The sequence below is a fragment of the Ixodes scapularis genome, unplaced genomic scaffold, assembly GCF_016920785.2.
Source record: "Ixodes scapularis isolate PalLabHiFi unplaced genomic scaffold, ASM1692078v2 PGA_scaffold8__174_contigs__length_109621045, whole genome shotgun sequence".
NCBI lineage: Eukaryota > Metazoa > Arthropoda > Arachnida > Ixodida > Ixodidae > Ixodes > Ixodes scapularis.
In genome coordinates this window covers 99635611-99662587 of record NW_024609883.1, presented here as the reverse complement: position 1 = coordinate 99662587, position 26977 = coordinate 99635611, and the positions used below count along the sequence as shown (strand labels likewise).

Here is a 26977-nt window from a genome sequence, read left to right as displayed (position 1 = left end):
AAAAAGTGACGTCAGTGGAAGGCAGGGGTTCACTCTTTGGGCTGTAGATTTCGTTTGAAACTGATTCGAAGCAGTTTCATGGTGTCAAATGAATGCTTGGGAAGCTCGCTGCAGTACCCGCGCTCCAGCACGGAACAAATGATTGGCATATTCTATTTTTTGGCTGCTTGCTCTACTGGCAAGCCTGCCTGCCACTGACGTCACGGCCCTGAAAAGCGCGCGTATAATTGAATGTTGGTTTTTGCATCATTTTCATTTGCCGATTTCGCAATAACTATTATGAATTTCGCGATTCTAAATAGCACACCGGAGAGAGTAAAGGCCGGGGAGTCAGAAAATATAGTTAGTTGAGGATAGCTCAAAAAATCGGTGGAGTACCCCTTAAAGCATCTAAAATAATATGAACGCTGCCAATATATAAAAAAATTAACTCGAAATATTTGAGTTTATTTTATAATCACCATATCTAATTGTGTATTTTTCAGGACGACGATTCCCGTGATAGCCTTTCACGTATTAGCGTCAAAATGCAACTGGCCCTCTTCATGTTTATGATGACCTTTACATATTTGTCTTGCGGTAAGCATTTACTGTATACGAATGTTTTACTACTTAGTGATATGACCGATGCTCTAAGAAATTTGCATAGTATACTTTTCCGCAAAGCACTCAAAAGATCCAATCGCAAACACTGAACGTGATGTTTAACCCTGCACAGTGTGACAGCGCAGACTGTATTTGAGGCCTAAATATGAATGACAAGCTTAAATTTAGGCTTGTCATTCACCAAGCCCTGCCCCACTTAGATTGTGTGACGTGCAATAACAACCGGGGTCTGATTGGTTCGGTTCCAGGAGGAAAACTGCTCGTGCATTTATTGCTGCGCTTAATACTTGACGAATCTATAAGTACGTATGTGGTAGTTGCTTGGAAACAAATTACCCTGCAAGGCCGTTACATATTGCAGCGATTGGGTCTCCCGAGTGCTTTGCTCGGAAAGTAGACGCCCCAGATTTGGTACAGTTATAAAGAAGTAAGGAGTAGTCCAGGGAAGCTCACTAATAAGGTTTATTATGTGTTAGACTGTCATGCAAATCAGACTTGTACCGTACGCATTACAAGTAATCAAATTACTTGTAATCGATTACTTTTTGGAGTAATTCTGTAATCAGTTGATTACTTTTATAAGGCAGTAATCACAAGAGTAATCTGATTACTTTTTGAAGTAATAAAATTACTTGTAACCGTTACAATTTGTCCACGGGACACCCCCCCCCCCCCCCCCCCCCCCCCAGGCACACGCCTTTTTTTTTATAAAACGACAAAAATAAAATTTGCTTTTTTTTTTTTCGAACGGAAAAAAGAAAGATTTTTGCGGAGCTGTAGGAAACGAGGTCAATCTCTTTCTATGTGCAGTTTCTGTGGAATATCGGTTTTTTTTTTTTTTCGAGCTGTGACTGGGAGTGGGAAGCCCCAGGGAAGCCACAGTGCGTGACAAAGGCCATTCAGGGCGAAGTTTGAGGAAGCAGAATGTAGCTTTGTGAGTCCTTCGTTCAAACTAGCCCCCTCACGCACACACACACAGAAATAAAAAAAAAATCCTGCTTAGGGTACCTACTCGCAGCCCGTAGAAGAACCAGAACCGAAGAATGCCTAAAGTGGATGCAAAATATAACAAAGGCAGTTGAAATATTTCCCCATTTCCCCTACGTGGTCTTTGTGACAAGCAATGTTTCGAGTCGAGAAGTGGTCGGGGCGATCTCTTCCGCTAATGGATACTACACATGATCCGTTTCAAATCCTGGAGCTGCTGCTCTTTTGTGTAACATGCGAGCTCATCCACATGTGAATAATAAAATGAGCGACGCAAACTTTGAGCGACAATCCTTGCTTAACAAGATCTAGAACTCCCTCCGCTTTTCCCCTCCCCTCCCCTGCCCCCCCCCCGCCCACACACACACACTGGCGAACGCCCAAATCATTCAAGAGGCTTCAAACGAATTCTATGCTTGTGTTCGCATTGTGAAGGTGCAACGACCACGAAGAGGGAGCCAGTTTTTCTTCTTCCATACTTGTGCAAATGTGAAATATAGATTGGAAGTAGTTCATTGTTATGAGCGCTAAAGATGTGTCTTCACACAATAAAGTAATCGGAAAAGTAACGATTACTTCTTTAAGTAATGTCCAATTACTTTTGCCGTCGAGTAATCAAGTAATCTAATCGAATACTTTTTAGCCAAGAGTAATAGTAATTGTAATCGATTACTTTTTTTAGTAACGTGTACAAGACTGCATGCAGTAACCCTCGGCAGGTATGTTTACTAAATATATGTTTTAACCGGTGTTTTTGGTGATCGTAGTTTTTAGTGAAAACAAAAATTTACTTGGAATTAATTTGTAGAAACCTTAAAATGTATTAGTTTCCAGAGTGGTTAAAGTTACTCTTAAAAAGATGTTTGAGTTGCAGCTACATTTTACTGTAACTTAAAGGGATACTGAAGCGAAACTTGAAATACACCTATTATGGTCAGAAATAGGTTCAATATGATCAATGATATTCATAAATCATAATCGCGCGTTTGTATTTTGAACGGATGGCTATATTTTTCACCCTAATGGGCCCGATTGGGCGCGCGCTCAAAAATCGGCCATCGGAGAGCGCGATGCGTCTTGGGATATTGGGCGCATTCGTGACGTCACTTGTGCCAGTCGGGAAAGGCTACGGCGTGAATGTTGTGGTTACGAGCGTTGCCACTTGGTGGCGCGTCGACGATTTACGACCTGTGACAACGTGGCCGTTTGAGATGTGCAAGGGCTGCACGCACGCTGCACCACGGCAAGTCGGCAACCACGGCAGCACTGACAAAACCAGCTCTGAGGCCGGATTCTCAAAGCGAATTCACGACGAAAAAAGTGCGTACGACAAATTTGAGAGAAAACCCGTGCTCTCGAAACGAAATTGTCGTAACCTTTGCGCAGGTTACGACAAAATCCTACGACAGCTCTGAAGCTGTCTTACGCACTTTTTACGATCAAATCAACAAGGCCGACAGCGTCGCTCAGTTACTTGGTATCGGCCACCAACGGACATTTATTTTTCTTCGTGCTCTTCTCGTGCGTCCCGACTTCAACCAGCAAGAAAAAAAGGAAGGAGTACTTAAAACAGACCACGACGATCAAGAACGCAGGATCCACAAACACACGAGAAGAGCTACAACAGCCACGATTCTGCCGACCGAGCGAGCTCGGCAGAATATAGTAGGCCTAGCAGCAACATCGACTCGGCGCACCGTTGCTCCGGCGGTCCTTGGCCAAGACCGTCTGTCCATGACCGGCTGGCCTGCTGAATGGAATATGCCCGCGCGACCCTTGGGACCCTTACCGGATGAGTAGTTTGATCCCTGAACTAAATTTCAGAGGTCAATATTTTCCCCTTGTCATCTCGATCTCCTTGTTTTCCGAGACAGCGGTGACGAACGCTGTCGTCGAAAAGGGACTCTCATTGATTCTATCTCCTTGTTTTGTGTGATATAGAGCTCAAATAAACGCCATACGGATTACCTTGGCAACTCGGTATGTACACTCTGTTATTAGTATGCCATTTTTATTCTGACTCGACGCTACGTCAGTGTCGAGCTATAGCAGTTCGTGGGAGCTACGCGATGTCGGTCTAACCTTTCTTTGCCGAGTGTCATGTCAGTATCAAGTTGCAATCGTAAAAGATCGGTCCAGAAGCGCTTACCGAAACGCGGTCTAACAGAGCGAATCCAGCACTTCGATCAAACGCGCGTGTCCGCTCCGAGTGTGAACAGGTATTTGGCATTTGCGTGGCTCTTGCTGACACCCTCGCAGTTCAAACATATCCTTTTTAACGTCGGCTTGCAGCTCGCGACTCGCAGCAACTAATACCGGCCGTGCCAGAAGCATGCTCGGGCCGTGTCGTGCAAAGAGCCGCAACGAGAACGAGCTCACTGTGGCCAACTACGCTTTGGCTTTCTCCGCCAAGGCTTTGCAAACGCGTTCAGGCCTAGGCGAATTCTGCCGGCACGCCGTATTGCCGCAGAACGGCGCTGCTATTTTGGCACAAGTGATGTCACGAGAACTTCCCCCCATCCACCAGATGAGAATTTGAAATCGTTTAATTATGTTCAAAATTAGTTCTCCTGTGTTTTACAGCGCAATATTTATATTTCCGAGGTGGTGCCTGTCCCTAGCCCATGTTTATGCAACAAGATCGGCGCTAAAATTTCGTTTCACTACCCCTTTAAATGTAATTGAGCCACAAACAGAGCTGCAACTTTCTAGATGCATCTCGTTACAGATACAGAGCGCACAAAATACATCTGCTACGTCATAGTTACTTGTAAATATATATATATATATATATAACTTTGGAAGATCAAGCGAAGATTAAGTCGTTTACAGTATATATATATATATATACTGTAAATGACATTTTTCGCGGGCTCAATATTTTGCGAATTGAAGGTGATTCGCGAATTTCGCAAAAATTAAGCACACTGACCCTATATTAGTTTCAGGATTGTTGACCTACCTCTTAGTTTCGGAGGGATATGTTCCAGCTAACTACGAGAAACAATAAAATCTGTCAGATGCCATATTTTTCAAGCAGAATTGCATTTTAACGAATTCGAATACAGATATCGTGAATGTGTGAAGCGTGGCATAGAACATATTTATTTATTTATTCATTTCAGATCCCCTACAGCGCCTGTAAGGGCGCTGTAGAGTATCTGAAGGTTAGCAGGGTTGGGCATTTGCCAAGCACCTGCTCTGCCAACAACCTGCCAAACGTTTGCGCGTGTTGACGCATGATTAGTCACGCCACACGACGCTCCGTCGCTTCATCCTGTGCAATGCTCAACGTGTCGCCGCGAAAAAAAAAAAAGAAAAGACGTAAGAAGGGTTAGAGGCGACGCTTTGTAGAGACGCGGCGGCACGTACTGGGAAGGCGAATGTTGAACGTGAGCGTCGGCTGCTTTTCTCCTAAAATGCAATTCTGCGTATGGCGGTTTTATCGATTTATCCAAATACAAATTAAAGCATTTAGTGTTTTTTATATGAGAGAAATATTCGAATGTCTCATATGCGTCCATAAGCCTTGTTTTTTTTTTTATGTCTTGAAGACGGCTTCGCGCTGGTCAAGTTAATGGGGCTGTAGGTCAGATTAAGGAAACTTGTCGGCGGAATCAGCAAGAGGTCAGCTTGATGGTTGCTCGCTCTGTTGCGTCAAAATCTTGTTATATTTGGCGAACAGCAGCACAATATTGATGACCTGACGATTTTTAGTTTGAGTGACAACATAAACACGACTGAAGCGAGAAACAAACTGTGAGGGACAACACCCGTTGCCCGCATTTGTGGCTTATCCAATTTTGGAACGGAAACATACAAAGACAGGTGGTTCATATAGAAGTGTCTCACAAGTAGATTTTTTTTTCCTAGGAATTTGTCTAAATGAAAACTTGGCCGACAATAGTTAACGGTAATCGAACTTTATGTGCAGGGGAAATATTTCGGTCTTTTAGACGCAACTTTGAAAAACAAAAATTGAACATTTCTTAGCTAAGGAAATAACAAGTAATAAAATTAGAACAGTCGCCAGTGATCGGATGACGTCATGCCTAGGTTCAGAAATGAAATTCCTAGTCACTCGTTGAAAATACATAGCATGAAATGAAAATAATATTAAAAAGACTAGCGATGCCGAATTATTTCTGATGATAGGAGAGGGATCATGTGGGCCATCAGTTCCGACACCTAAAGATAATGAATTCTTAGCACCAATAGAACGCAAAAAAGGCAAGCATCAAAAAGTTTTGTATAATAGGCTTACTGGTAGCTTAAGTACGATGTTGCCATAGAAAATCCTAATTAAATATCAAGCTAGAAATATTCTTTTTGTGTTATGCTCGTCAAAATATTGGGCGCTGGAGAATTAAACGCAACAATCTAAGTTAAGTTCTTTTTTGGAACACTTATTGTTCACGTCCCGCCCATTCAAAACACGGAAAAATAGCCGAAGCGCGAACTTTTTGTGAAATACTTAGTATATTGTCATTGACGACGGTCATCCCGCAGCAAGCTCTGGCGAAAGCGAAAATAGCTCGTAAAAGCACATTCCTGTGTCGGGCGCACGCTTACGGAAGTAAAGGAATAACATTTCGGTGTGTCCCCTGTTGTCTGCACAGTGTGACGTTGCCTTTCTTGCCCTACTGAGAACAATTTGGTGAATATATCTGCTGCCAGGTGAACACAGAAACACGTTTCTCGCCAGTAACTCCTACCGAAATTCGATAGGATTGCCGGAAACATATTGTGTTCGCCTCGACAAAGAAGGCTGTTCCTCTGTTGTTTTTTTGTTTAATGTAAGGGCTCCTTATAAGGAGCCTCAGTAGCCAAGCCTATGCTAAAAGGGGCGATGCAAGGATTTTTGTACTGTGCGCGAATACCGCTTAGAACGGATCCCTGACGTTAATGACCTGTAAAACACCCGTTCACTTTTCACCACACGCGATCGAGTCGTGGAACAAAATGAAAGAAAAGCGAGCAGCGTTCACCCCTCAATTCGCAGCCAGAACAAGCGGCCACGTGATCTGCAGCAGATTATATGCCGCAAGTGTTGATCATATAGCCACGCGCTTCGGCCATTGTCGTCATTGCAGCGATTGGACACGGGCCACTACCCGAATGCTACTCGCGCTATCGAAAATCACGAGCCCAAATCGAATGCCCACACAATGCTCGGGTCCAATCTGGAAAGTACTGCAATACCCCCAGTTGCGTCATCAAGTTTTGCGAAGGAGAGATTGAATGAAAACGCTCGCCTTTGTCCTTGAAATTACACCGCAACAAAGAGGTTTCTTGGACAGTGGCGTTGCGTGTGAGTATCCTTCAGTCCGTTAGTGCCAGTAAGCTTGTGTAAAGTGAAAAAAAAAAAAAAAAACATTTTAATTGAATATCGTTGCACCGCCCCTTTAAAGAAACTGGAAACAGAGGATGGCAGTGAACAACGAAAACAAAAGTTCTTCACCGCGAGCATATTTCTTATCAAGGTTGTTCCGGGTACCACTCTTGACGCATCGAATTCTAAGAAAACTATTTGCTGTAGTGTATTTTTTGTTGTAATTACTATTTGCACGTGCTTGGGGGATTTGCCAACGCTTGCGGCCGCCACAAGGACGATCGGGGTTCAAAATTCAAGCACCCCCCCCCCCCCCCGCCTCGGCCGAGTTCTTTCTTTGATCAGCCTTTCCTCTACCGAAACATTCCGATCCCTTCTCGGCTGTCATCGTGTGTTCTGGCTTAGAACTTATCTGAATGTACTGTGCGTATGAAAGCAGGGAACGTACAGAGCGCGACACTGTTAGCGCGAACAAGCGATCGCCGGTTTTTCCAATTTTTCTCTTTGAAACCAAGGGATCACATCCAAGTTATTATTGCTACGGAAAGAGCTCATTTGGTTCTGTAATGTAAGCGATAAAATTTCGTGCTCGCTAACACGATTTAGAAGTAAAATGCGAAAATGCGCCGATGTTGCGTTTGCGCTAACAGTGTCGCGATGTGTACATTGTGTATAAATGCAAAGGTAATTCGCAGAGCCAAGAAAGTCACCTTTTTGTGGCCTATGCATGATGCAGTGGAACATTTATTTGTTTGATGGACAGGTAAAAGATCGCCTTATTGAACACTCATTCCGAGCTCTGCATTCGCCTACCTTTTATATTCATGACCGTATTCCTAATTTCGATGTTTACGGCATATTTTTTTTCCAACCCTAACAACCGCGACTGAGCACGTATTAGACATCCTCAAGAAAATATCCCTTTCCAGTTTGTTTCGGGAATTGAAAGTCGGGGCCATTCCCTCAAAAGGAAATTGATTCACTTGGACAAAACATAGGAGACTCAGAAATACATTTTTTTTTTTTTTTGCTTAGAGTAGTGCGTACAATTTGGCCACCGGTTCAAATTTCAAATGGTTTTCATCAGAAGTGGTGAGGTGCGTCATTAAATATGTAACCATTTTTTTTTTCTTTTCAGGATTAATTTTGAAACGTGACAATATATATTTTGTCGTAATAGGGAGTTTTTGTAGCTCATTTCCGCTGTCCCGCAACGGCTCTCCGCAACTCGCTGCGATACCCAGAACTCTACTGTCAAGGCCATGGGCGCGCAGGCGCAGTAGCGGCTTCTTCGTTGCGGAGGGCTTAGTGGAGGGGAAAACGCGGTCTACGAAAACTTTCTATTATCTATAATGTATTCAACGCATATAGGAAAATTATGGTCGAATAAAATATCTTTACCTTGATCTGAGCACCTCCCGTTTTTTAAGACGTACTGGTGCATATTTAAATTCTTTAGGCATTAGTACAAATTGTTGCATCAAAAGGGAAGATTTGTAAATAAAGGACACCCTACCAGAGTGCGTTATGATGGGAGGAAATCAACCAAATGAAATAAATTGATTGAATTTTTTAAGTTAAAATATTGCCTCTGAATAAACCTTACAACGTATTTGTTCCAGAGGAACAATCGGATTACATCCCGGATGTCTATGAACAGTTGAACTACTTGTCAGAGGATTGTAAAGAAAATCTAATAAATCAAGCAGAGCAGAAATGTATGCTATCAATAAGTCACAAGGTAAGCAACTCATCAGTCTGGAATATATGACCGTTACTTGCAGCATTTCAAGATCGACTCATTTGGCAAAGTTCCAACTAGAAACTTCCTGCCTCTCCCCCAACGACATTCTTCACTGAAAGTTCACTTTAATCGCGAGTGCATTAGAGCGCCACCCTTTTTGCACGCTACGAAGGGTGTCCGCAATGACAGCTCCGAATGCAGTCTCAGTATGCTAAAGCGAATATGGTTCAATTATCTGGTGAGTGAAATTGAAAGAAGTGGTTCAGCCGCTGCACGCAGCCGCTTATGCAGGTCAACGGACCCAAATTTGTGCCCGTTGCTTCAAAAATAAATTGTAACTACACTGACATGACCTTTGAAGTAACAAATTACCCTTTAAGATTGCTTGCCGTGAAAAGTAATTAAACTTAAACGTTGTTTCCTTATTCGATTACTTCCGAGTTACTATAAACAATCATCCAAGATATGCGAGGTTTGCTAGCGTCTTCAGGGACTCCTTCAGGGACGCCGGTATTTGTATAGTCTGATTTGGCTGGAAATTGGCCGACCGCATCAATAATTATTTATCAATGAGCTGCAGGACAAAATATTTGATAAAAATGTTTTTTTTTTATTATTATATGGCTCCTGTATTACACAAGCACCGTCAACTGTCATTGCTCCAAGAACAGTTGACTCAATCGCGATCGGCTGGAGTTCGATGGCGGCGCCAACTCTCATTGAGCTGCTTACGATCATTGAGTTCAACTGAGCTGTGCTACATCAGTTATTTGGGGGGAGGGTTGAAATCAGAGTGTGGAACCGAAATTTTTATCGGTTCGGTTCCGGTTCGGGTTCACGGCTTTCGGTTCGGTTCCGGTTCAGTTCCGGGGAGCAAAAAATAACGGTTCAAACCGGTTCGAACCGGTTTGAACCGCTAAATTGAGAATATATTTTCCACGTTGTTCTGGCCATATACACTATTTACGCCGTAAAACGATTAACTATATAGCTTCTTCGATCGTCCGTGCAATTTACTTCTGTATTTACCAAAATATTTAATTCAGTTATTTAATTTTGACGCCAGAGTAGAAGAAAATCTACATTAACGCACATAACGTCGTGTTCGTACGACAGGACATCCCTTTGTTTACCAGTAACACATATTTTACCTGAATCAAAATGTTTAAGTACAAGAGTGAAAAGGTGAGCTTGTTGGTACATCTGTAAATAGATCAGCTTGAAATTTAGAACTATACGACATTTTCTTGTCCTTTCTTCGTGTTTAAGTAAAATTCTAAAGTTCAAGCTTATTTATTTACACGGTATAAAATATTGTCATGAAGTGTGGTAGGTCGCCCAAAATACCCGTGATTGATACAACTTTGTGTCGCAGTATTAAAACTGAAATCGCGATTGTGTCTTTGAACCAAGGGATTAAATACATCACATGAAATTATAAAATGAGCACCCCGTGGCCATATATATTACCAGATATTGTTTACGAAATACACTTCACAATATATATGTATAAGATGAAGACACAACTTACCTAAAAGCAATGAAATTTTCAAAATGTTACAAAAGCTTTAGGATAATTCCTTTCGTACTATTTTTATAGGAACACCGAGCGGATATCAAAATGCTTGTTGTTCTAACCAAACATTGTTTACACTCAGTACCGCATGCATGCGACTAATCCTGCAGCAAGGAGTAATCGCAATTGTTCACCCTAAGCTATACGCACCTTCGCACTCCGATCGAATCTGCCCCAAAATAGCGCTTGTCCAAGTGAACATTTTCTTAAACAGGAGAAGGTGGCATAGCCTGGCTGTTGAGGTTTGTTCGTGACAAGATGCCGGCCAATTTAATTTGCAAATGAGCATCACCCTTGCTAATTGATGCCTTTAACGCGGTAGTGTTAAGGAGCTCATGTCGCAGAAAACCCGATGTTGGTGACGTGACTAGAAAATCTTGGTTGGTCGATAGGGTGATGACGTCAGAGCTACATGCCCTCGCGCAAGAGTTTCAAACAACCCACAATGCTCATGTGGAACGTAACATCACGCGTGGAATGAGAGTGATTAAAACATGACATGTAATGCGAATTAAAGTTCGCCGTATCTCTCAAATGATTTCACTTTTTAAAGTAATTCCTTTGCCTTAAAAAGAAAATTAAGAATTTTATGTGGGATTTGAACCCACGACCCTTCGGTTGCGAGTCAGACGCTTTTGACTAGGCCACGCGAGGCACGCTTTTGTGGCAAATGAGAATGCGATGCAAACGAGGCCCGTAAAGGCTATCGCGTTCCAATTCTAAAGGCGAGGCTTAAGCGTCCTCCAAGATTCTTTTTTTGTTAAGCAAAACGAAGTAGTATTTCACGTTCTACTCGACTTAATTGGACAATTTCTGACGGTTTGCGCGCGTAATCGTCATAGTTCCGCCGCGCTCCCTTGTTTACTTTGTTTTTGTCCAGCCCACAGACACATAAAAGTAATGTTCCCCACATAAAAGAAGCAATAACAGACTTCTATATGCTTGAGGAGTTATATGTGTGAGGAACACATAGCTATTTAAATTAGCTTCAAAATCAGGAATGTGTGTAAGGCTGTCCCATATCACCTACAACGTGGTTGTCGAGGATAAAAACGCCGGAAAAGATTGGCAGAATATTTTTCAGATAATTTGGGGGGCATTGCTTTAGGGTGGTCGGCCACTTATTTATGTTGTCAAATATTCAGTTAGTAATTAAATATATTTTATGACGATCAATAAATTTTACTTTATAAAGTACCATAACCGCTTGAGACCGACGCGGAAGGACGATACTCGAAACTACGCGAGTTGTGGAGTCTGCGTGAAAGTGTTTCTCTGTTTGCTGAGTGGCAGTGTGAAACATCGGGTTGCAGGGTACGCCAAAGAGGGCTCAGTGCTCGCATAATAGATTGGAAGTCAAATACATGAGATGTTCAAAAATAGAGAGATAATTAATGCTATTTTTCTAAACAATCCTTTACAGAACGCCTTACTGCAAAAAGATGTGCGTAAAAATGCACGCAACGAAATTTATAATTTTACATAAATAGGGCGAAGGACAGACAAACATTCTTAAAATCTTAGTATAAATCACATTTTATCAGCTTCCATGAGCTCGAAACTTCGCGAAATACTTCCTCGGGAGGCTAATGTTATATTCGGTTTTACCTGCACTTGTTTTGGCCCTCAATTTAGAACCCTATGCTTGAATAGTCATGCGCGCTAACATTTCTCTAGGCTGCCATATATCATCGCGAGACCGCTACAAACATTGCACAACTTTACAATTAGGACACATATTGCTAGTGTTGCAAACATCACATTTCACCAGAAAGCTGAACTGTTAAACATGGTATGCACGTGACATCATCACACTATAGGCTGGTGGTCATTGTCATTTCTTCTTGCTGAGAAAATCGAATTCGATGGTGCAAAATGCATGCTGCAGGAGGTTCAAGCTCAGTGAAAGAGAGCGTCGTGAGGAACGGCGCGAGCGTCTGGAATGACAAAAACGTGCTATTTGGTCAGAGACTTTTGCACACAAAGTAGTTTCCGGGGTCACGCTTTATTGTCTGCGCCAAAGATGCGGGGAAGAGGAACCTTTACAACACAGTAGGTTTTTAAAATGAACTCCCACTCCTCCCCCCCCCCCCCCCACACACACACACACACTTCTTTTTACAGCGGAGCTATTAAGGGCTAGTTGCCCCAGTATCGTGTCCGTCAGCAAACAAATGGCGACACTAAACTCTTGACAGCTATCGACATCTATAAGTGACGACGGCTACCAGACAACCGACTTGCTGGTTGTCTGGTTGCCGCCGTCGCGCATAGATGGCGCAACCTTTCCAGCCTTTCCACTCTGGCTTGCCGACTTGCGGCCGGCCATTACTTCATTCCTACCATAGTACAGCTCCGCTGGTCTTCCTTCTTCACCGGAGTGGAAAGGCTGATAGTATTTCTGAGAAATTGCCTCCTCCGTTCGTGTGTGGTAATTTGACAATTTTAGTTGTCACTTGTTAACAGCAACCCTTCACTGCTTTTATTGTGCACCCCGTGAAGTTTTAAGGGGTCATAAAACGATATGGGGTTGGAATGTTCATGAATCTTTCATTAGCCCCTGTCTCACTGAAATTAACTCTTTACAAAGTTTGAATTCGTCCCAAGTTAAAATATGCAGCTTCTGTCTGGGATCCCAGACTAGTCACTTTCGCATCTACATTGGAAGCCGTTCAGAACAGATCCGCTCGTTTCATCCTCACAAACTATCACCGCACCGCTAGCGTCACCTCTGTGAAAACTACTCTCTCATTACCACCTTCATCACTTCGTCGTAAAATTTCTCGTCTTTCCCTATTCCATAAAATGTATCACCATAAGTCTTTCCTGCGCGACAAAATAATTGCTCGGCCTGTCTATGTTTCCTCCCGTCTTGATCATCAACATAAGGTGGGCATTCCTAACTCTATCACAACCACTCTTTATTCATCTTTCGTTCCCCGTACACCCCAGGAGTGGAACCACCTTCCCCGGTCGATCGCCATTATCACGGACTCTGAGCTCTTGAAAAGTACAATAACTAATTACTTCATTACTGAGTGTGTCTAATATGTATTATGTTATTTGCATTAACCTTTTTGTTGCTCTACCCCTCTGTAATGCCTTCGGGCCCTGAGGGTATAATAAATGAAATGAAATGAAACCCATGCGCCTGACGACAGTCGAGCGCGGCTCATGGATTGGGGGAGAACTGCGTGAGCACTGTACATCGGCTCGTAACAAGCAACCCCTTGGTGGACACTTGGGTAGTGGTTCGTGTCCAACCACTGCAGTAATGAGACAAGCCGAACTCTAACAATGCCTGGAGCTCCCAGCACGCGTTTTCTTCCTTTCCGACCCCAGCGCGGGGGTATGATTATCGTTGGCGGCATAAGACAGGCACCAGGCCACGTGGCCGCTTCTGGATCCGAGTTGAGGGAATGAACGATGCTCATATTTTTCTAACTTTTTGGCGACTGCCATAGCCTAGAAAAAAGAGCAAAGCTAAGTGCAATCAGTTATTAACGTTAGGAAGTGATTCTGAGTAGAATTTAGTGATGTATAGAAATCTTTTTATAGCTTCTTTAAGCAAAATACAGAGGGGGTCAAAACTTTTTGCAATAACTTGAGAACGACGCTCGTTTGAGATTTACAGCGACTGCCATTGTTCGGTTGTCCCTCTGATGTCACTAATATTTTTTTTTAAGTATTTCTTCCGTACACACATGTAGTTCCATGGAACGTCATATTAATAAGTCGCATTTAGTCATTTCAATACTTCTATTCTCGGGGACATCTTTCGGATGCAGTTCAGCAGCAACGAAAAAATGTTTGGGTGCCTCAATGATGTAAAATTGGTCGTGCAACATTTTTTGTACTTTCAACAAATACTGCTAAGGAGTAATCTCTGGTGTTTATAGCCTGCGAAAATATGCATTAGTTTTCCCCTCCTCGCAATAGCAGATGCATAAAAAATAAAGGAAAGAGACAGCTTTCGATCCCCTCCTCAACTCGCAATTTCAACAAGCGGCCGCGTGATCTGACGCTAATTATATACCGTCAGTGTTCATCATAGTCATGCCCTAGGCGGCTATACTTCGTCTCATCCTACGATGGACTAAAGGCCAAAGCCGCGGGCCGCAAGGTCCAATCACGTTGCAAGCTAAAATATGACACGCTTAGCATTGGTTAGGGGTGGACGAATGACCCTCCGAGTCCAAAAGCGCTGCATCATTTTTATAGCTTCGACACTGCAAAGAGCCTGTATGACATAGCTTTCTTTGCAATGTAAAATTATTGAGTCACTCAGTGCTGTTCAATCCAAACTACCGTCCGCCCCTCCCCATTAGTGATTCGAGACGCGGGTGCCGATACGCGCATCGAAGCGAAATACCACGCAACTTGTAAGTGGCTCGTGATTGGATCTGGCGGTCCGTAGCCTCTGCCTTTAGTCCATCGTAGGGTGAGACGAAGTATACGGTCTGGAAAGCAAAAGCTTGGGCTGAGCATCAGATATTTTTAGAGTTGGGCTATTATCATATCTAATTGACATGAGCCGTACCGAACGTTTGACGATGCTGACTGTCAAGAACCCGTGCACTCGACTAGGTGTTATGAAAATCGCTTACGTCACGGTGTCACGTGACTCGGTGCTAAATCGCTATGTCATGTTATGTCACGCTGTCAACAAGGCTAATACATCTAGGGACTTCCTCAAATTAAATCGAGTTGATGCAGTGAGTCACGTGACGTCACGAGGTCACGTGACATTACTTGACAACATGTATTGACACAATGACGTCACGTGAGAACGTGACACATGGTTAATCATAGTGCCAATACAAAAGCGCCACGAAAACCCACAATTTACCATAGGTTGCAATTCTGTATATGACAATTTGATCAATAGAAATACAGCCGCCAATTTTTTATTCCCATATGTTCATTTTGTGGTACTAACAAAAAATAAAAAATTACCTTGAACCGTTTTGAACCGGTTACCGTTATATTTTTTTCGGTTCGGTTCCGGTTCAGTTCTAAGATGGCGGCGAAGATTTCGGTTCGGTTCAGTTCCGGTTCGGCTAAAAATAACGGTTCCGTTCCGGTTTTCGGTTCGGTTCGGTTCCGGTTCGACACCCTGGGTTGAATCAGTTCGCCATTTTTTGGCAACAAACTCAGTGGCGCCATCTATTGGGCAGCCCCGGCACACTCCCGATTCACGTATATGCCCTAATTTTGTACTCATCATTCTTTTGTCATAGGAGCGAAATAAGTCTGACAGTGCTATAAGCGACCATTTCTGCAATATTGCCGCGGATGGCCAGCGCCAGCTAAGCATTTACTATTGCGGAAGATTGATGGAGATATCTAGAAAGTATCGTAGCAGCAAATATTAGGGAGTTTTAGCAGGTCGTTTCCACACGAATGGGGTGGCCCTCGAACGCATCGGCGACGCCACTCCGCATGCGCGCGCGATTCGTTCGGGGCGTCCGGAGGCTCTTCTCGTTCGTTCCTCCGTGGTTTCGCTCATTCCGGCCGCTGGAGTCGTCACCGCAATGCAGCCAGCACCGTTCACGACTCGGGTAAAAAAAAGATGGCGGTCGGTTTGGCGACTGACTATACCCACTCAGCCAGCTTAGGACAGCGGGAGGCAATTTGCGATCCTGTTAGTCTGCTTCATTTGAGAGGTTGAACCATTTCGAAGACTTCTCATAATGGTAAGCGACCGTGAATGCTGTAAACTGCGCATGCTAGGAAATTTTTGCGATCTGCGGACAGACTAGCTGCCGTGGCGACCGCGAACAGACGAAATGATTTGGTTCGACGGCACACAACGTGAACGATTGTTCAAGTTCAAGATGACGGAGACACACCAGATACCTTTACGGTCGTTCAGGTACTTTTTACTCTATCTATCTTCGCAGTTGATGAAATTCCGACCGGCAAATGTTACTTCGGCCGTCTTGTTGACATCGGTCGTACGTCGGAAACACGAGCCTCCACAGATTTATCCATTGCAGAATGTTTCCCATGTTTATTACAAGATGGCGCCACGGTCAAACACAGTCATCATCGTCGTTTACACGGTTGTGCCAGTTTCACGATTCTCTAAGATATGTCAAATTTCACATACGGTTTCACGGAACGGAACGGCAGCACCGTTCGTGATTCAAATACCAGTTCGGCACCGCCGAACTTGTATTTGGCACACAACTCAGGTTGTCGTCGGACTTCTTCGAGTCCGACACATTGTGCTACCGGTCCGAAGGTTATGCCGAAACTCTCCGAGAACTGTTCGACAATGTTCGACCAATTCCAACTCGAATAGGCCGAAGTAAATCTTCTTATATCACCGGAGACTTCAAAACCGCCACCCACGTCTTTGTACGCCAAGACCATCAAAGGAAGCCATTGCGTCCTCACTACCAAGGACCGTTTCCTGCGATTGAGCGAAGAACCTAGGGTGCCTTCATGTGCGCTTTGCTTAGGGTGGTGGCATCTCGCCATTTTGTCCCACACTTTTATTTTTATTTTTTGTTCAGAAGCGCGTGAAAGAGCGTGTCCCTGCACGCGCTCGTGGCGCTGACTGTGCTACGGCGACATTTTGTTTTCGTCGATTTCTTTGTATTTTCCCCGTGAGCGCGTGCTGTCGGCATCGGCTACTACAAAGGGTGGCATCACCCTAAACAGAAGGACATTGAGGCACCCCAGAAGAACCGACACGTTTGTACTTCGCATCAACGGCAAGGACGATACAGTAGCCTTTAACTGCCTCAAGCCGGCACATCTTGAGGAAACCCCTGCCTCCCAAATCTCCGCAACACAGGCAGTTCACTGGCAGGATTTATCCAATCCGGCATAAATCCTACCGAGAAGGGGGGGGGGGGGAGGCATATCTGTAGTGGCCACAGATGCGGAGCGTGACATGCGCTGAGCACTCAGCATAAAATAAATAAAAGAGGATGTTCTCGGGCGCGTAACACCCGCGCGCTGGGAGACAGATGCACGCTAGTAGAACGCACGAACCAGTCGCTTCTCCTTGTCTCGGCTCATTTCTTCGGAGTACACGCTCATTATTCCTTCCCCACACTACCATATGGTAACTTGACGGGGTCCGGGGCCCTAAAGCAAAACAAGCATAGCAATCTGTCTGAAAATGTGATACATTGAAAAGACTCGTTATGCAGCATATAGAGTTTCTTTTACCAACTAGGCATGCACTTAAGTAACAATAAACATTGTAAACAAGTGTGAGTGCAAGAACGTTTGGCAGCAAGCATATTATGCAAACGCGAGAAAAAGAAAAATGTGATAAAGAGACATCCACGTTAGATAAAACACTGATACAATTCAACTTTAGTCAGAGAGTATATATCTATGTTTTCTAGATGGTACCTGTTGAGTAGAGAATTGGTAACATATGGCGAAAGGATTGTAAAGCATGATTCGTGCGGAAATGAGGAACATACCATATCTCAGAGTAGCGCAAACTGATCGAGATTTCTTTTTTATTCAAGTCCGAGGTGCGCCAAAGAAATTCATTGAATTTCTTTGTTCCGAAAAGGAAAGCACACAAAAGACGATACACGTGCATATTTGTAATGGCAATAATCTTGAATTTTTCGAACAGCGGTTTAGTATGATATAGGTAGTGTACATCCGCGATGATTCGTAGTATACTTTTGTTTTGAAGTAACTGTATTTTTTTTTAATTCGAGGTTGTTGTTGGTGCTCCAAACGGGGTGACAATAATTTATATGAGACCGGAAAAGGGCAGGATAAATCATGAGTTTAATGTTAACAGGCAATATTGAGCGGCATCTTTTAATAACGCCAATGACTCTGCACAACCTGCTGACCAAATTATCATATGGCGATCCCACGACAGATGCTCAGAAAAAATTACGCCCAACATTTTGTGGTGCTTAACTATATCGATTACTGTACCACTATAGCCTTATTTTTGTACGCGCAGGGAATCTTGTTGACCGATATTTCATCGAGTGTCATTTTTTCAGCTTATACAGTTTAAAGAGTGCCAATTTAAATGTGGAAGCACGGGCACAAGCGCTGGTTTGAAGTTAACTAGTAGCCAAACTTTTCGTCTGAAGGATGGCACCCCTTGCGGTCACAGAAGGGTGAGTATCATCAGAATTCCTGAGCGCCAAAGTTCTGCAATCAACTGATTCCACCAACGCGGAGAAATGTAACATTGCTGCAGTGAAGATTAGTTAAAAACATTGCGACGAAAATTACATATTGTATTTCTGCAAAACACTTTTTAACAGAGAATTTGCCCATACAAACACTTGCATAGAGGAACGGAACTTGATGGTGGTGCAGGAATGTGCCACCCGACGTCCTGCCGTGACGCGACGCCAGGTCACGTTGCTCACCGTTTAACGGGACATAATGATAATAGGGCGTTTTCGTAGACCGCGTTTCCCTCTCCGCTGAGCCCTCCGCAACGAAGAAGCCGCTACCGCGCCTGCGCGCCGATGGCCTTGACTGTAGAGTTCCGACTAGCGTAGCTGGTTGCGGAGAGCGTTGCGGGGCGGCGAAAACGATCTACGAAAACTCCCTATTACCACGTGTAAATTCCGTACGTAACGTTAGATCTGTAATTGCGTGACATCCGTTCGTGATGATTCATCTTGCGTAATGTTACATTTGTCTCTGAACTGTTCGCGAAGTCACATCCGGCCATGACGTTACTGTCATTATACCTGTCTATGGCGTTATGTTTGTTCATGACATTGCATCTATCCGGGAAGGTACACCTTCCTGTGACATCCCATCCCACGGTTACTTAAACTGTCTATGACGGTGCATCCGTCCGTGGAGTTACATGTATATGTGGCTTTAAATCACTCCGTGGCGTTACTCTGTTCATGATGTTACATCAGTCCTTGACGTTACATTAGCCAATGACATTAATCCATTTATGCGGTTACATATTTACGTGACGTTACATCCGTACGTGATGTTACATCTTCCCGTGACTTTACGTCTTTCCTTGACGTTACATCTGTCCTCGACGTTACGTCTGTTTATGGCATTAAATCCTTCTCTAAAGCTACATCTTTCTGTGACGTTAGTTCTTTCCTTGACATTTTATCTTTCCGTGATGCTACATCAGCCTGTGGCGTAACATGTGGTCTGAACGATTCATCTTGCCATTACGTTACATCTGTTTCTGACATAATCTGTCCGTGACGTTACATGCGTCCTTGACGTTACATCGGCACATGAGATTACACTCTTCTGTAACCTTACATCCTTCAGTGACGTTACGTTCGTCCTTGACGTTACATCATTCTGTGATGTTAGACCTATCCTTGACGGTCCATCTGCTTATTACGTCACGTCCCCATGTGATGTTACATATTTTCTTCACGTTACTTCTGTCCCTTACTTTACACCCGTCTTTCGCGTTACATCTATTTGTGACTTTACACCAATCCATGACGTGACATTTGTCTGGGGCATTATATCCACCATGAAGTTACACCTGTCCTTGGCGTTATATTTGTCTGTGACATTACTTCAGTCTGAGATGGTACACCTCTCCCAGAAACTCTGGAACCATGATTTCGAAATAGGTGGATTATTGAAACGAGGACTCCTGTGAATGTAATTAATTATGTTGTGCGTCTGTTTATACAGTCGGAAGTCAGTCAGCCCAATGGGCGTCTGGTGTTCATGAGAAATTTAGCCAGTGCGGTACTGCCGCTAGCCTGGAGTCTTTAACGTGCACCACACAGAAGTGATAGACGACAAGACGCTCGTACGATGCTCATCCAGATCGAAACAGGCAGGGGTGGGGATTGAACCAAGGATCCCCGAGTTCTGCAGCGCGAGCTTTCGCTCCACGGGCTCCGAGCTGGTGTGCGCTGAGTGTTCCCTAGCACACTCGGCCACCGACCCTTCTTCCTGTGAATGTATAGGGAGTATTCACTGGACGCCATATTTGGGGGTGCTGTTTAGTGCGCATGCTGAGAACAAGCTCACGTCAATAGGCTGCTAAGACCTACACTCTTGATGGTGCGGAATGCACGTTGCAAAAGAACTGTGGAAGCTGACCATCAGCACGTACTCGGCACTCGAGCACACAGCTATGGCCGCCAGTGAATACTCCCTATAGGGAGATCGAGAGAGTAGAAGTAGTAGTAAGGGGTGAGGGTAGCAGAAGCCGGAACATGTTGGCCACTCCTTTGATGGGGGCGAGTTAGTTCCGGGGGAGGGAAGGGGATGAAAGGAGAGATCAGAAAAGAGTTAAAGAATGAGATATAAAAAAAAAAAGAACGGATTGAAATAAATGAAAGCCGCTTACAACTCCCTGTAACGCCGAATTAGAGCGCAGCTCTTGAGGAGGAGGAGGGAAGGGCACACGGGGGGGGGGTTAAACTAACCAGGGGGGGTCACGTTACCTTGGGGGTCACGTGACCCCCAATGCCGATGATGTCATCACTGACGTCACTGATGACGTCATCAGTGACGATGACGATGCGGGTACCGATGACGTCATTAGTGACGTCACTGATGACTTCACCAGTGATGATGACGATGACGATGCGAATGTCGGTGACGTCATCAGTGACGTCGCTGATGACGTCATCAGTGATGATGATGATGACGATGCGGATGCCGGTGACGACATCAGTGACGTCACTGATGACGTCATCAGTGATGATGACGATGACAATGCGGATGTCGGTGACGTCATCAGTGATGATGACGATGACGATGTGGATGCCGGTGACGTCATCAGTGATGATGACGATGACGATGTGGATGCCGGTGACGTCATCAGTGATGATGACGATGACGATGTGGATGCCGGTGACGTCATCAGTGATGATGACGATGATGCGGATGCCGGTGACGTCATCAGTGATGATGACGATGACGATGTGGATGCCGGTGACGTCATCAGTGATGATGACGATGACGATGTGGATGCCGGTGACGTCATCAGTGATGATGACGATGACGATGCGGATGCCGGTGACGTCATCAGTGATGACGATGACGATGTGGATGCCGGTGACGTCATCAGTGATGATGACGATGACGATGTGGATGCCGGTGACGTCATCAGTGATGATGACGATGACGATGTGGATGCCGGTGACGTCATCGGGGGGTCACGCGACATCGGCGGGGGTCACGTGACCTCGAGGAGGGGGCCACGTGACCTCAGGGGAGTCACGTGACTTCGGGGGGTCACGTGACCCCCCACGAGGTCACGTGACCTTGGTGGGGGGCTCGCGCGGTGCATTATGGGACATTTCCCATGATGCACCGCGCGGTTACGCCGACGCCGACGGCGACGGCGACGGCGACGGCGACGGCGACGCCGACGCCGACGGCGACGCCGCTCAAGCCGGAAACGGGCCCCTAAGAGCTGCGCTCTAAAAAAAGAGAGGAGAAAATGGGATGAAAAGGAATCAGAAAAGAGAAGGAAGAATAAATAAAACAAAGGAATGATTGGTCAATAGTTCTTGTTACTGGATTGTTGATGTGTCGCCATCGCCCAGTGTATGTCAGGCACCGGGGTTAGAAGCGGTCAAATAAACTGGTGTCTTTTAAGAACGTGAGAAGTGCGGCGAATGTTCTCGAGACGTCACGTGCACTAGCTGGGGGAAAAAGAATGTCCGAGGTTGTAGCACTTGCTACGCCTGGTTGACGCAGGCCGTCGAGAAACGATTGTCTTTTGTCCAATAGAGTAGGGCAAGTCCAGAGGAGATGGTCCTGGTCCTAGGGAACATCACAAGATGGACAGTTTGGGTTTATTGTTGGGTCCATACGGTGAAGGCCTCTGGCAGTGAAGGCACAACCAGTGCGATGTCAGTGCAGTAAATAAGCGGAGGCTCAAGACAGCTTTGGAGGCACGCGTGCGCGTGGCTTCCCGGTAAAGACGCGCGTTTGTGGATGTAGTTTCTCTATTTCTTTGCGAATACTAAGTCTGGCCTCAAACATATTTGGTATAACAAGTGTTGGTATATTAATGTGGTGAGCTGCACTAGCGAGACAATGGGCTGTCTCATTGCCCGAGATACCCACGTGGGATATCAGCCATTGGTATGCTATATGCCATCCTTTAGACTCTAGGTTTCTTGTCATGTGTCCAATGTATCTGGCATATTGTGGGGCGTCTTCAAGGCTACCGAGAAGTTGTAAAGCTATTCTGGAATCTGTGAGGAACATTGCCTTTCCACTGTGAGGAATACTGTCGAGGATGTCAAGGCCTAGCCAAAGCGCGGCAAGTTCGGCAGTGGTAGATGTAGTGTGAAAGCTCAGTTTCCTGGATTTGGCCATTTTTAGTTCCGGTATAAAAACTGCTGCAGTGGTTGATTTGCGGCTATGAAGTACCGAGCCGTCGGTATATACACGCATTAATCCTAGAATATCCTAGAAGATCTAGCGATAGAATAATGAAGGAAGTGCAGAGATTTACAGCCTTGTATAGGTAGTATTCGAAATTCGCGGCGAGAACAGAGCCGTCTATAGACCTTTCCAATGTTTACAAATCCACAGCTCAGCGTGCGATCTTCACAGCTCAGCACGCGCGTGTGCGTCGCTTCGGAAAGCGAGCAAATCACGCGCGATACGCACGAACACTAAAAATGAAACCGGCCAGCAGCCCTTTTCTGGAAAGGTCTATACTGAGAGAGTTTTGCCTTCTTAAGGAGATTTTGACAGCTTGGCTACCACAGCAGCGACAACCGGGGGGTGACTACTTCCATCCCCCATTTTGTTGTTCTGACTAATAGGATTTCTATGCAATTTCGATGCGAGATCGCATGGGAACGCTATGTGATATATCAGGAATAAGCTAGACAAACAAGTAACGCCATTTTGTGTTATCGCGAAATCCGCTGGTTCTAGCGGGCAACAAGCTCCGCCCAGTGGTCAAACTCTCTCAGTATAAACGGCTCTGGGCAAGAATAGGGTGCCTACATGTCTGTCTGTCTCAGGGTGAAGACATCCATTGTTTTCGTGAATGTGCCAGCGCCTGACGCTCTCGCGCACTCGGTTTGTGACTTGGGCGGTAAAATGGCGCCTATGCATTAGCCAAAGCTACGCGCTCAAGCTGAATAGCACCGGATTGCGCGCACTTCAAATTGTATAAAAAACAACTGGGCGGAAAAATGGCTGGGATGTCACCACTCAAGCAAAAGCACGCGTGTGTATGAAGGCACTCCAGGCACGAAGTTTGAGTCACCGCCTGGTGGAATTGTTTTACAACCCAAAGTAAGGATAATTCATCTTCCTCTGCTGGTACAACCCGTGCAATGTAAAGTTTCTACGCACTATGAAAGTTGAAACTGGTTGAAACATAACCGCGTAGGTAGCACGTTCACTATCCGTGGTGAGGAAAACAGAAGCGTCCCTCGCGAGCTTCTCACAGCGAATACTCGGTTCACCCTTAAGCTGAGACTCAAGCTTGTTGCCAAAGCTACAAGCTCGAGCTAGCCCGCGCTCCTGTCTTTGAGACGTGTCTTCTTAGCGCGAGTGCCCGTTCTACGGAAGTACGCTTCAAAGCAGCTAGCTCCAGCTCTCGTGCTTGTGGCATTGGCTGTAGTCTCAGCTTAAAGGAGCGATGCAACAATTTTTGTACTGTGCACAAATACCGCTTAAATCGGATCCCTAACGTTAATGACCTAGGAAAGACGCGTTCGTTTTTCACCCCACGCAATAGAAGTCCCAGAAAAAAATTTAAGAAAAACGAGCGGCGTTCACCCCCTCAACTCGCAGCCAGAACAAGCGGCCACGTGATCTGGAGCCGATTATATGCCGCCAGTGTTGATCATAGCCACGCGCAGGGGTTGGCAAAGCGCAGGACACGCGCTGAGTTCCAGACATTGTTATGGCTCGGCTGTTGTCGTCGTTGCAGCGATTGGACACGGGTCACAACCCGAATGCTTCTCGAGCTAGCAATTGTCACGAGCCCAAGTCGAGTGCCCACGCAATGCTCGGGTCCAATCTGTGAACCGCATTCAAATATCGTCACTTGGGTGTACTGCGATCCCCGAGTTACGCCATCAAATTTTGCAAAGGAGAGATTGAATGAAAATGATCGCTTTTGTCCTTGAAATTACACCACAACAAAGGAGTTTCTTGGCCAATGGTGTTGCGTGTGAGTATCCTTGAGTCCGAGGTGTGCCAGTAAGCTAGTGTAGAGAGAAAAACATTCCAATTGAATATCGTTGCACAGCTCCTTTAAGGGTGAACGGAGCATAGCGGCCATAGCGCGACTGCTGAGCGCAAGCTGATGGCAAGCCTCCACAGTTCTTTTGCAACGTGCATACCACACCATGGAGACTGCCGGTTTTAGCAGCCAATAATGTGAGCTGATTCTGAGCATGCACTCAAAACTGCGTTCAGTGAATACCCTCTATGCAACACGTTCACGGGTGTCCCTGTTCATGTTACGCGACATAGTTAACTTCGATGCTACATTTAGAAAGAAAACAAAAACACTTTCCACTCATTTAGCAGGAAAACATTCTTGCTACATTTAGCGGGAGAGGGATGTACACGCCGTCCGCGGGACATTCTTATATAGGACTGGGAGTGTACAGAGACATGGAGCTGGAAGCGGAGGTATGGCGATCGCTCGCTGTAGCTTCTCCCCGCAGCCCAACACAGTCCCACGCTTCCTGCTTCTGTGTCACCATCATCATGGTGACACAGGGTGATGTCACTCTCATCATGGTGACACAGGGTGATGTCACCATCATCATGGTGACACAGGGTGATGTCACCATCATCATGGTGACATCACCCAAAATTAGCGGTTGTACCGTACCGGCTAAATTGTTCATCCACAGCTGGGTCACCAGACGCCATTTGAGGCAGACCAACTTCCGGCTGTATAAACGTTCACCACAATTTGCTTTGTTTTACCCCAAGCTTAAGATGGCACTGCGCTGAATATTTCTTTTAAACTACAGTGCGTAAAACTGACGTCGTACGCCATGGACATACTAAAATATCGCTTGGGTTTGGGCTAGTTGATTTTTCATTATATTTTAGTTAGTTTTGCCTTTCGTGTGTGACTGTCGTCCTTCTACGTGCCAGAATGTAAACATTGGCACCGCAGAACAAAAAATAATTAATTAACGCTTTCTAAACTAACGTTCAATTATACTTTGTCTGCGATGTTACCACTGATCCGTCGTGGTATACATCTTTGTTCAGAATAGACCCTTTCCGAAATTCAGTCTGTCCACCTTGATCACTATCATCATCAGAAGAACGGCATCTGTGCCATATCAATGGCGGCCTTCTAGTGACTGATAAAAGAAGACGTTGAAGATGCTCCTAAGCGGATCTTGCGAGGCCGGGGGGGCTATGTTGCGCTTTTTGCACTCCCAGGAGACTAGGGAGAGGGAAGTGACGTCAACGACACAGCAAACGCAGATTGGGTGTTGATTTCGTTTCCTTCTGTCAACATCCAATCTGCGTTTGCTGTGTCGTTGACGTCACTTCCCTCTTCCAAGTCTCCTGGGAGTGCAAAAAGCGCAACATAGCACCCCTGTACATTCGGGGGGTCGCTACGAAGCGACGTAAGAATGGAACACAAGAGCTACGTAAGCGTTTATTTCTAATAACTCGGATTCTGTCAATCTGTGTGCGGCACACAATCTGCTTTAAAGCACTTTGGTGTATAGAATTTTCTCGAGGCATCTGACTGGGTTGGAGCTTTGTTCTGAATGCAGGTTTTTGGTCACCGTCTAACTGAAAGTGATCGAGAAAGAACTCACTGAACGATTCCTCGCGTGCTGTTGACTTGCGAAAGTGACGGTGCCGATACAAGTTCATTTCCGCCATTGATATGGCAAAACCTAAACTGCTTTACGAACCACCAGATGGCACTGAATTTCGGAAAGGGTCTATTGCCCCCGAACAAAAACCCTCCGTCTGCGTTAACATTTGATGCCATGAGGCCTTAACACAACGATATTATGTCAAATATGTCGCATAGATTTCTGGATGTCCTTGTGCTCTGCCTGAAATAAAAATAAACACACGTTTGGATACTTGCCGGAATAAACACTTGTTTGTGGTGGTTTAAGCTTCAACAGTATTATTGGTATTCGACAGGCGTATGGTTTCTAATGCCGTGTCAAATCTTGCCGCAATACGCACATGCACTGTTTCAAGCCCATCCACAGGTCATTAGAAAAAGTAATAAACAACTATGCTAGTATAAACGTGTTGCAAGTTCACTGCATGTATTCCTAAAACAATCGCTTGAGTAAAATTGTTTATTGACATATTGTTAAACGTTACTTGTTTTATCAACTGTTTTTTTTTTCTTTTATAGGTATGCATAAAGGGACAGTGCGTCAACACATGCCAAATGACCTTCGTATAAATCATGCTTGAAAGGGCGGATATAACCAATCTACGAACTGAAAACACGTGTCTTTAACGACAATCCCGAATATCGATAAATATTAAATAATCCTTGTAATCGAGATGTGCAGTATTACGTTTCCACAATCACTTACACAGATCTGAAATAAACAGTTAAGGCATAAACGACTGCTTGGTCTTTTTATTTCGTCCCGCTGAAGGGCTACAATTCGCTTGCCATACCCTGTATGGCAACTGCGACATACCATACCCTGCATGGGTGCAGCTCCGTGGGATTCAGTGACCACGTCCATTCACTCAAACCTTTTCAAGCGAGAATACGTTATATGGCTGACTGGTAACCACTTCCTGTAACAAACTTGTA

The 26977-nt window shown here is 45.0% G+C and overlaps 1 protein-coding gene across 1 annotated transcript; it reads left to right on the top strand.

The window, feature by feature from the left end:
- Window positions 1-527: 527 nt before the first annotated feature.
- On the top strand, window positions 528-26611 carry LOC120851140 (A disintegrin and metalloproteinase with thrombospondin motifs 1-like). The gene is made up of 4 exons (XM_040223715.1): window positions 528-579; window positions 8548-8666; window positions 18243-18362; window positions 26561-26611. The coding sequence occupies exons 1-4, from the start codon at window positions 528-530 to the stop codon at window positions 26609-26611; spliced, it is 342 nt and encodes a 113-aa protein (XP_040079649.1).
- The last annotated feature ends 366 nt before the right edge of the window (window positions 26612-26977 follow it).

Bases quoted from the DNA above. Each gene is read 5' to 3' on its own strand.
- LOC120851140 (XM_040223715.1), top strand. From the start codon at position 528: ATGCAACTGGCCCTCTTCATGTTTATGATGACCTTTACATATTTGTCT. The intron at 580-8,547 runs GTAAGCATTTAC...TATTTGTTCCAG, and splicing joins CTTTACATATTTGTCTTGCG to AGGAACAATCGGATTACATC. The intron at 8,667-18,242 runs GTAAGCAACTCA...TCATTTTTTCAG, and splicing joins TGCTATCAATAAGTCACAAG to CTTATACAGTTTAAAGAGTG.